Source organism: Monomorium pharaonis, chromosome 3, assembly GCF_013373865.1.
Source record: "Monomorium pharaonis isolate MP-MQ-018 chromosome 3, ASM1337386v2, whole genome shotgun sequence".
Classification (NCBI taxonomy): domain Eukaryota; kingdom Metazoa; phylum Arthropoda; class Insecta; order Hymenoptera; family Formicidae; genus Monomorium; species Monomorium pharaonis.
The window spans coordinates 7726856-7737797 of record NC_050469.1 but is presented as its reverse complement, the minus strand read 5'-3'; the positions used below and the strand labels follow the sequence as shown (position 1 = coordinate 7737797).

The following is a 10942-nucleotide window of genomic DNA, read 5'->3' as shown; positions in this document are numbered from 1 at the left end:
GTATATTACATATACTTATACATATGTAATATACACAAATATATTTATACAACATAATACCTAACAAAATAATATATTTTTGTATCTAATACAGTTGTATCTTGTGTATATGTACAGTAATCTGACAAGAATATTTTGTTGTAAATATTATGAATATAAATTTGTATCATACATTTTATTTTATAATTTTCTAATAAAACATCTGTATAAAAACATACTGCTTAAGTATATATACATGTGTAATATTTAATGTGACAACAAAAACAATTATTTTAAATTATGTCAGACTTTCCATTGGCGTTAAAACACGTGTATTACTCGGTACGTGAATTATGATATTCGCTTCGGTGACTAATTGTTCTGCAATGATAGAGACGGCGGATTCACGTCTCTGTTGATTTGAGACAATATCTAGGAGCGATTACAAAAGTAAGATCAAAACGGGTCTTTTCTCGCTTTAAATTTAACATGACGTTGCATTACCTTCGCAATTTTTATCACATTCTGCAATTGCTTGTTTACGTTGAAAGTTTTGCAAGTTTAATTGTATGAGTGTAGGGCCGAATATGTAGTATCCGATGCAGGCTCCGACCGCGAGAGCGATTGTGATGTACGCGTTGTACGTCATAATAGCCATCATCAGGATATAACTGAGCACAGTGTGAAGGAACCAGTGCAACACTTGCAGTGTCCATCTCGAGCACTTTCCACTGAGAGAACATGTGCAGTAATATCGATTTAAAGTATAAACACTTTTTAAAGGTTATTGTAGGGAAACAAATATATCATAAAATTGTGATAACATCATAACCTGCCAATATATATGCTTGATTTTGTAATTATTAAGAATGTCGAAACCTTTAAAGAAAAAAAAAGGGGAAAAAATGAGAAATATACAAAGTTCAGCTACAAAGGACAAGTCTAATATTGCACACATTTACTTTAAAATAATTCACTTTCAATCCAATTAACTAAATCAGTAATTACTTCAGTCAACAGAACTGCTTAGAAAAATCTCTAATTATAATTTATCGTCTCTAATCTTTTTATATGCTATTCAATTAAAAATTCTATACATCAACAAAGTAATACAGATGTTGATATGTTAAATATCAATGAAGCTAATTGTTTGAAGTCATTCTTAGAATAATGTATGTTTAGCTTATCGGTTCAAGAAGATAAGAAAGGCAACATACCATCTCGTATAAGTTCTAAAATTTCTTCGGGTTACTCTGGATAAGAGGGAGGAGCTCTCCGAGGAGGTCGAGGAGGTCATCCTAGATGCAGGCTTGATCACAGTTGGTTGCAGATAAATCTGGGAGACCTTCATAGCCTCGTACAGTAAAGCGAGGGCAGCCAGGCCCAGGCAGGTCGCCACTAGACCCCATACTGTGGTAACATTGTACCCTGGAAACAAGAAACTGCCCAGATCCACGCCAAACCAGTACCACATGTGCATCTGCAACAACAGAATGTACAGATATAGAAACATGACAGTGTGAGGCACACTCGTGTGGCATTTAAAGGAGAAGAACTTAAGGTCACACTGACCTTGATTATTTCAATTTCCTCTCATACGCCCTCGACTCGTGACATGCACTCATGACGACTGATAAGCCACGAGTGTATACAAACGCCTACGCATTCAATCGCCATCCACCTAACTTAACCCCTGCCTTCCTCAGCTTGTTTATAAATTGTGTCCGCTTACGCGAAACCACGCGAAACATATCGAATGACCGTACTTAATTACAAGCCGCAGCGGCTGCAATCCTGTGGTCGTTGGTTATTCGACACTAAATTTCTAGTTAATTACACAGCACGTCCCCGAGAGCGTTTCTCCCTTCCGCTGAAAGATCATCTCGACCATTATGCGTATGCACCTCTGCGGTTGTTTGCTCCGGAAAACCGCAAGGTTAAGAAACTGCATGTGTTTAGCGGAACCAAAACAAATCTGATTGACGTCCACTCGCAGGTGATCCGACGTATCTCGTCTCGCAGCGATGATGCGAGTCGTTTTTTTATTCACGTGAGATTTATTTACGTAGCGTCGCACACTTATATGTCGCACATTATTGGTAAAGCCAGCTTCTCTTGCATAGTTAAATAGCAAACGGCGATCTGACTTGATCTGACTAACGACGAATGGAATAAACTGTCGAACAACACATCGAACAGGTGGTAGTTAATTCGAAACGAAAAGTATCGAAACTTCGCCGGCCTTCACACGAAAATCACCCCTCTCCTCCTGCAGAGTAGTAGAGCTGTTCTATTGTTAACAGAACGTATATACATAAACTTTCTGTTTTCGAGACTTCGATAAAAAGAATGGAACTGTTGACGTGCCTCACACTTCTCGCTTGGATTTCGTTTGTCGTGACTGTAAATGCAAGTACATTAGGTATTTACTCCAGTTTTAAAAGCTTTTTCCTGACAAGTTTCCTATTGTGTTTTGTATTTAAGAGATAATTAAAAAATTTTAATTGTCGCCTCTTACCTCTTTCTCATTTGTCTTTTTATTCAAGTTTTTATTTAAGTTTTGAATGAAAAATGTTTTTAGAACCCAATAAGATGACGATAGTAGTGCTGAGTCAAAAAGAAGGCTACAATGCGGCCCATGCTGATCATATGAGAAAAAGCATCTACGAGCAAGCTGACACTCTCGAAGGAGTACGATGATCACAGCAAAATTGTTTTTTTATCCAAGTAACCTTGTTTTAAAAAACCAATAGGAAATGATAGAAACAAATTTAAATGTTATTTTATCTAATTTAAATATATTGTTTTGTATGCGCGATTGGATCTACATTGGAGCTATTGTAGAGGAGTTATCTATTTTTGTTTAACAGTATCTTACTTAAACAATTAAATATTTATCTGAGCCTATATGTTTTTCTGTTTTCTACAATTTGTTAAGTTATTTAATTTAATAAAAAAATTGTAATTTGTTTTATACATATAAGAAATAGGTAAAATTATTTACATAATTATTTACACAATTAAAGTATTTCATATTATATCATAAATAAACTGAAAATATAGTATATCTATTTCAACAAAACACAGTCAGATAGACATTGATAAAAGATGATTACTTAATTATTAAATATTACTATAAAATAGAGACGTGTCAATAATAACTGGTATTTCTGTTAAGTGAATGCAGTAACTTTACCTCTTGTACTTATTGCTAAATAAATTAACTTTATATTTTAGGAATTGCCACACATTGTGTTGTCTCATGAACTCGACATCAAAGGTTCCTGGACAATAGTTCCACTGTTGATTCCTCTGTCGAATAAATTTCCAGATGTGGAATGGTTCTTTTTTTGTTTAGAAAATACTGTGATTCGATTAGAAAAGCTATTAAATGTGCTTGGAAAATTCAGCGCGTCCCAGGTGAATTGTGCTCTTTTGCTACTCTAGCCTTTAAGAAAACACGATTTTTATATTCTAAATATATGTTTGCGCAGGATGTATGGTTTGGACACATGCTTTATGATCGTGAACCTACTATTATTCACCATTTTGCACAGCATGCTAAAAAATTTAGGTATCCACACATTGCATCTGGATTTGCTATGAGTGCTATGCTATTAAGAAGGTATACTGCATATTTATGTTAAATAATCGTAAGAACTCTGGAGGAATAATTAAGTGACGGAGACAAAAAATAAGCTATAGATAAAATTAAAAACTCAACAAAAAGTTCTTTTTTGTAAATATTTATTTAAAAAATATTTTTTAAATATAATTTTGTAAAATATAATTATATCTATAATTTAATTATATTAAAAAATTAAGAATATAATTTAACATTATAGATTGTCTAAACAAGTGTCTGAGGGTAACGAACTGAAGACAGATTTCTCTATCGACGTATCGTATGAATTTGCGAATTTTGTCTTAAATAGCACTGGTGTGAAGTTGCATCATGTGTCTAAATTTTGTATTGTGTCCGCCTCTGACTGTGCTACGTATCCCCGATTCTTCCATTCTTGTGTATGTCACAAACAACAGTTTCTAATTAATAATAATTTAAATTCTTTTTTAAATTATTTTTATTACTTATTAAACTTGCATTAATTAAAAAAGAATAACCACATTGATATAATAATAATTAAATACTCATAATTTGCAGAGTTCTTCTGTAACTCAAGAAAATATTTATTTTGCTGTTAAAACTTGTGCCAAAAATCATTTAGACAGAATCCCAGTAGTTAAAAACACATGGGCCAAATATGATTTGAACATTGGATATTTCAGTGACGCAGCCGGTATCTAATAATCTCAATGAAATATTATGCATATTTTAATATATTCATAACCTTTATAAATTGTTGAATTGTTCTAATATAGACAAAAATTTACGGGAGGCATACATTGTTCCGAACACTACTACAGGACATTGTGCTAAAACTTACGCGATCTTGCAAGAAGCCACCAAAATACTAAAAAAACGCAATATTAATTGGCTTGTCATTGTCGATGACGACACTATATTCAGGTAAACGCAAGTACCTTAAAAATATTATTTAAATATTATTCAACTATATTATTATTTAAATTATGCAAAGTATTGCAAAGCTGTGGAAAGCTTTATAATTTTTATTTTTCAAAGATACTGAAAAATTAAATTGTATATTTTAATATATTACAGTGTAGTACGTTTATTAAACTTGCTTACGTGCTACAATTCCAAGCACTCAGTCGCGATTGGCGAGCGTTATGGTTTTCGTATATGGGACAGTCATTATGGCTATCCATACTTAACTGGCGGTGCAGGAGTTGTGTTGTCTGCTCCCTTAGTTCATCTGATGGTAGAATCGGGCGTATGTACTTGCCCATCTACAACTACTCCCGATGATATGCATCTTTTTGGACTTTGTTTGCTACAACTTGGAGTAGATGTCGTACATTCTTCGATGTTCCATCAAGTATGCATAATAATTTTTTGTCGTAATTTATATTAGACATTGAACTAATATATATACACAAACATATAAAGTCCTGAGATATATGTATGAGATATGTAATTTAAAAATAAGATGTAATTATATAATGTTTATTTTATATATTTTAATCATGATTTAATAACACGATTTAATAGTACGAGATATATTAAACCAATTTATATTTGATAACTGTTGTAGGCACAACCAGTAGACTACGCTCACGCTTATTTGGCATCTCAAGAACCTATATCATTCCACAGATTCTGGTCAGTTGATCCTGAAGCTGTGTACAATGATTGGTTTGCAGAAGCAGACAGAATTTTACCAATTGCAGCCACAACGAAACATACAGAATTGTAATTATATATAAATATATATAAAACAAAAACTTTGTATAAAAATTTGCAATAAAAATTTTCTTATTTTTGTATTTATAATCAGACTTCTTCAAAACATCATTTGTCACTCTTTATTTTTTTTTTACCTAAAATATTTTAAGAAAGTGTTCAAGATGTAAATATTTTCAATTAAAATATTTTATATTCTTTAATACTTCAATAATATACAATAACAAAATATATCATTATAAATGATCATATATATTATATATTAACCAAAAATATCAACAAGATGTAAAAATCTTCATAATATATATATAAAAACTATATTTAAATTGTATAAAAAAAATTAGCAATAAGTGATATTGATGCATTAAATATCACAAGATATAACGATTGGTATTAAGGCACTAATTACATTTATGTAGTACACTACAACAAATTATTTCAATATTAATATGCATAATTCTGAAGGAACAGTATGAAATTGTGCGTTGGTTTCAAGTCATAAATTTTAAAAATATTTTAAATCCACAAATATAATATTTCTATTAGTACCCATAATGTTACAATTTAGATCGGATTTCATTCCACCATGATGGACGTTCCAAATTCTCTTTGTCTTTAAATATCCATTCTTTCATGTGTTTGTACACCTAAAAAAACATTTGCAATGTTTATATTGAAAAAGCATAATTACTACATGTAAATAATTTAATATAAAATATGTAGTAGCAACAGTATATATACCTCGCCATCAGACATTCCTAGAGCAGAATTAAGAACAAAATCTGGCGGTGCCAGTACGTCAACTAATGCAACAACATTGTCAACTAAATCTCTGCACAATATTATAATTCCTTCCCGCAAAAGATCATCTATATTACTATTAGGGGAAGCATAACCACCACCATATAAATCTCCCAGTCTCTTCTCCAATGTTATCGCTCCGAATAAAGAACACAACTTTGTCAGTACTTCTTTTTCATTTGTTTTCCATTTTGGATCTTGGATACATCTAATGAAATACAGCATTACTGCATGCTGTGTAACAAAAGAAAAAAAATTATATTCTCGTTCAATAATAATGTGACAGAAATGTGCAAGTTGATACAAAACCTATTTATTGCACAAGAAGATGCACACATATCTTTTATTATTAATTTAACATTTAAAATTTATATTTTAACTTGTGGAAGAAATTGTTTAAAACATAACATGCAATTTCTTTTTTAATATAACTATTATATATATTACAAATACGTATTTTATTTACCTCTGCATATACAAGTGATAAAGTTCGCGCGAAAAACGTTTGGATATTATTTTTTACATCAAAATTAGACATTCCACTTGATTTAAGTTCCATCATACGTTGATATGTCTTTTTTAAATAATAGCAAACCAACCACTTAAACATTAGAAGCAAATCTAAAATTATAAATGTAACATATTAATGTAGTAAATTTAAAACTATTACTTATCAGTTAATAACACAGTAATATATATATTTTAATACAATGAATAATTTCTGGATTCTGGAATCATACTTTCAGGATTTAGTACACCTTCCATTGTAGTTTGATTAAATTTGCTGCTAAGTATTTGTTCCGCATTCACAAGAAAATCCGCGGAATTAAGCGGTGACGCTACAGATTGTCCTTTAATCACATTAGACCATTGATTTAACAACCAGTTACTTGCTTGTTGAATAAGTACATTGTTTTCACCTTCATACGTGCAATTTGCATCATTTTCACCTCTTATGTCACCCAAACGAGACACTAATAATAAAATAATAATAATTTATTATAAAAAATATATATATATATAAGTATTTACGTTAATGTATATGATTATGTATGGAATTTTCAACTTACTTTTTAAATAGCCATGCCCACCGCAAGATTCTCTGCTATCTTGAATCGCGTCACGAGAAATCCACGCACACAATGGTTTCCCTGCAGAAGATAATGCGTGCATCTCCATTCCTAGATCGGCAGTCGAATCTCCATTCTCATCTGTGAAGCGGCTCATATGAAGCTTATATAGACTTTCATATAACGCCATTGCAAATATTTTTACTGCGTATGTTTCAGCTAAATGAGGAATGATTCGCCATTGCTTGAACATACATATTTTGCATTAATTACACTGATCTCTTTTATTGAGCTTGAAATAAAGATCTAATTACACGTACTTGCGTCTGATATTCTATAACTGGCAATTCGTTATTCTCGGTAGGGCCAAACTGTTTCCTAACTGCACAGTAACGTATGGCAATCGTTAATGCAACAGTCATATATTGTGCACATATTCCAGTAATATTGACACGGCCTCCTGAAAGTGCACCTAATGACGAGCCTGCGACAATAAAATGTTAATAAAATCAATCAATACAAAATATGGCATGTATTAATTTTATATTCTCACCGTATCTTTTTCGTTCATCCCTTATAGCGAGGACATACTTTCCATCTTCGCTGACATCCGCGGTGCGATTTAACAGGCAGCTACGCGGTACTGAGTAATTATCAAACATTAGAAATCCATTGTCTATCCCATTAAGAGCTATTTTTTCACCCATATCACCAACGATGACGCCGGGAAAGGGTAGATGAGTTTTCGGATCGCGAATTGGCACGATGAAAATGTGCAGACCACGATTCACTCCATCAGGTGTAACTAGCTGTGCAAATACGATGGCGTGCGTTGCGCTTTTTCCTAAAAATTACGGTATATTAGAAAATACAGAAAATATTCATCAAACATCATTAATTTAGTTTTTAATTTTAAATCAACTAATACTCACCTAAACCACCTGCCCAACATTTTGCAGCTTCAAAATCGGGTGTATGAAAGATAAAATTTTTTGTTGTTACATCATATGTTGCTCTGGTTCGCATGCCTTTTGCATTGGTTCCATGAGAAATTTCAGTCAGAGCAAAGCAACCGACGTACTACAAGCAATAAGAATATTATAAAATATTAATTATGTATTTCATAATAATTCAGTACACATGTATCTCATAATAATTCAGTGTCGTATATACATGTCCACTGCTGAGTTCTGTCACAAGACGTTGATGTTGACTGGTACCCAAGGATAATACGGTACTTGGTACCATACCGTATAAGATAGCCGATTTTACTCCTATCGACCCATCGTATTGAAAAATATAAAGATAAGAATCAAGATCTCCAAGTGGCTAAAAAAATATTATATAAAAATTAAATATAAAAATTCTACTATTATTTTAAATATTCTGTACTGGAATAGAAAATTAGTTTAATATCAATGACTATTGATTATCATAACTATTACCATTTGTCAGTTAAAAAAATTATTATAATTACATCTATGTCATTCTCGCGAAGTGCTTGTATCCGACTGTTGCAGCATTTTCGAATTTTATCCAAATTCGTTGGCCATGTCGACTTTTGAAACGCTGGATGAGTCTCCATAAGTTGCCATAATTTTTTCTAGTTATCCAATACATAGCACATTTAATTATATTATTTAATAATAATGTTCCTGGGCTGAATAAAGCTCACTTAACTTATTGAAAACAAAAACTAATTTCTATTAAAAAATAGTTCTTAAAGATCAAATTAATAAAATTATTAAAATAAATTTTAAAAATTGAACAGAGGAGTCTTATTCGGATTTATGTTAATATAAATTAACAGGCCATATTAATAATATAGCTTAGACATAATGCAGTTCACTGCTTTTGATACCTGATATAGTACACGATCTTCTCCCTCTAAAGATAATTTGAACGACTTCCAATCAAACGTCGCTCGTTTCCTATAAGAATCTAGTGGTCCTTTTGGCAAATCCTTTATCAAGTCACTGGCGGTGGACATCGTGTGTTTTTCTCTCGTGAAATTAGAATTTTTGTAACGTGTCGTGGACAAACGATTACAACGAATCTTACCGATTGACATCAAGAGTGACAATACACGGTTATTCAGCAATTTTTGCATAATTAGAAAGTGCCGTTTTATAATCGCCCTTGTGAATAATTTATTTTGCGTCACGGTGACTGCCGTAATTTTTTACCCATGACTTGTCACTGGTCAATAACATTGACTGATCAATTGTCAGTATTGTTTGAGATGTACGTAAACGCTAAATATCATCTGATATGGGATTGTAATAATGAAATGGCATAAATAGCTACGTAATTTTACAATGTAAGATAAAAAAATGCGTTATCTCCAACACACTTGCTCACAGGTACAGTCTTATTTAAATGTATTACATATCACGGTATATTATTGTTACAGGATTAAAATAATGTAAATGCTATTGCAAAGTACACGATATGATATGCAAAAATGAATAGAGAGCATGTTAAGTAATAATTAACACGCTGTTAGCAGAATGTGAACTTTAGTCGCACTCAGTCGCACTGATGTAGAGTTGAACTCTACAGTTCCACACTTTACATTATCCCTTCTACTCGTTTCTGCTCTCTGAAAACTGAATGCCCTAATCAGCTATCTTTGGCTGCCTTCCAAAATTCACTGTCAGTACTAGAAGTCTATAGTTCATATTACGCGTACTATACATTTTCAGTACTGGCAGTAAATTTCGGAACACAGCCAAATTAGACGTACACTCACGTGTTCCATAAATGAGCAGCGTAAACGAGAAGGGGTAGATGTGAGTGTAGAAGGTACAGTTAAGAAACAACTCAGCTGTTCATCTTGATTGCTCTTTCTCTTTTTCTTTCTCACTCGTATTTTCTCTGTTTGATCTTCGTTATACACTATAAATAAGATAATTTTTGTGACGGAACTAAATGTCATATTATCTTCGCACTTGAATTAAAATAGATATGAAATTTGATATATTAAATTAAACAGTACAAAAAACACAGATAACAAAACATATTTAAAATATTATATATTTAACACACACACACACACACACACACACACAAAATATATATAAAACAAAAACTTTTTAGAGAAATTTTCAATAAAAAATTTCTTTAATTTTTGTACATTTATAATCAGATCTTCATATATGGCCATCCATATTATCTACGTTATTATTTAACAAATACTAGATTTATGATATTATTTGTTTAGTAACCTACTGTTATATAATGATGCTAATATGACAAAACGCAACAGTCAACATTTGTTATAAGGCATTTTTACTTTTAAGAATTTCGAAAATTTTTTAACATTTAATTACACATACTTCCTCATTCTTTTTAAATTTTACCGCATTATCACCCAAATGTAGTATGTACACTTGAGTACTTTTTTATTATTTAACTCTTTATTCGGCTGTATATATTTCGAGTTATATAAAATTAAACGATGATATAGAGGATGGCCATCTAAGTGTGCTAGTAATATATAGTCACTTTTTTTAGATCCCCATATCGACAAAATTTCTCAATAAATCGATTAAAGGCTTAATTTAAGGCTGTTAATTTTTTAAATTCTTTATATGAATAAGATTTCTTTAGATTTAAGCTTATTTTTATTTAACTTCTATTAAATGTGAATAAAAATTACCTGTTTCGATATAACAACTTATTTTATGTAAATATATACGTTTCCAACAAAATACTGTGACCTTTTTAAACAAAATCAATTTTTTTACATTTATTTTTGTGGTGGCTA

At 31.4% G+C, this 10942-nt stretch overlaps 3 protein-coding genes across 4 annotated transcripts; 1 reads left to right on the top strand and 2 right to left on the bottom strand.

Moving 5' to 3' along the window:
- Positions 1 to 57: 57 nt before the first annotated feature.
- LOC105831964 (probable low affinity copper uptake protein 2) lies at positions 58 to 1694 on the bottom strand. The gene is made up of 4 exons (XM_012672501.2): positions 1552 to 1694; positions 1197 to 1459; positions 484 to 710; positions 58 to 411 (listed from the first exon to the last, which is right to left on the bottom strand). Exons 2-4 carry the CDS (start codon positions 1457 to 1459, stop codon positions 278 to 280), a joined length of 624 nt encoding a protein of 207 aa, XP_012527955.1. The 5' UTR covers positions 1552 to 1694; the 3' UTR covers positions 58 to 277.
- A 561-nt stretch (positions 1695 to 2255) lies between these two features.
- Positions 2256 to 5392, top strand: LOC105831963 (beta-1,3-glucosyltransferase). 2 transcript variants are annotated; one of them, XM_012672500.2, is made up of 9 exons: positions 2256 to 2388; positions 2561 to 2670; positions 3217 to 3399; positions 3474 to 3604; positions 3825 to 4002; positions 4142 to 4277; positions 4360 to 4507; positions 4661 to 4937; positions 5154 to 5392. In XM_012672500.2, the coding sequence occupies exons 2-9, from the start codon at positions 2572 to 2574 to the stop codon at positions 5313 to 5315; spliced, it is 1314 nt and encodes a 437-aa protein (XP_012527954.1). In that variant the 5' UTR covers positions 2256 to 2388; positions 2561 to 2571; the 3' UTR covers positions 5316 to 5392. The 2 variants fall into 2 exon arrangements, with proteins under 2 accessions (XP_012527954.1, XP_012527953.1); XM_012672499.2 differs by having other exon boundaries at positions 2266 to 2401.
- A 149-nt stretch (positions 5393 to 5541) lies between these two features.
- LOC105838107 (peroxisomal acyl-coenzyme A oxidase 3) lies at positions 5542 to 9964 on the bottom strand. Its single transcript, XM_012672502.3, has 11 exons — positions 9035 to 9964; positions 8651 to 8776; positions 8347 to 8502; positions 8106 to 8253; positions 7727 to 8017; positions 7494 to 7657; positions 7174 to 7417; positions 6844 to 7077; positions 6570 to 6724; positions 6044 to 6337; positions 5542 to 5949 (listed from the first exon to the last, which is right to left on the bottom strand). The coding sequence occupies exons 1-11, from the start codon at positions 9281 to 9283 to the stop codon at positions 5860 to 5862; spliced, it is 2151 nt and encodes a 716-aa protein (XP_012527956.1). The 5' UTR covers positions 9284 to 9964; the 3' UTR covers positions 5542 to 5859.
- Positions 9965 to 10942: the final 978 nt, after the last annotated feature.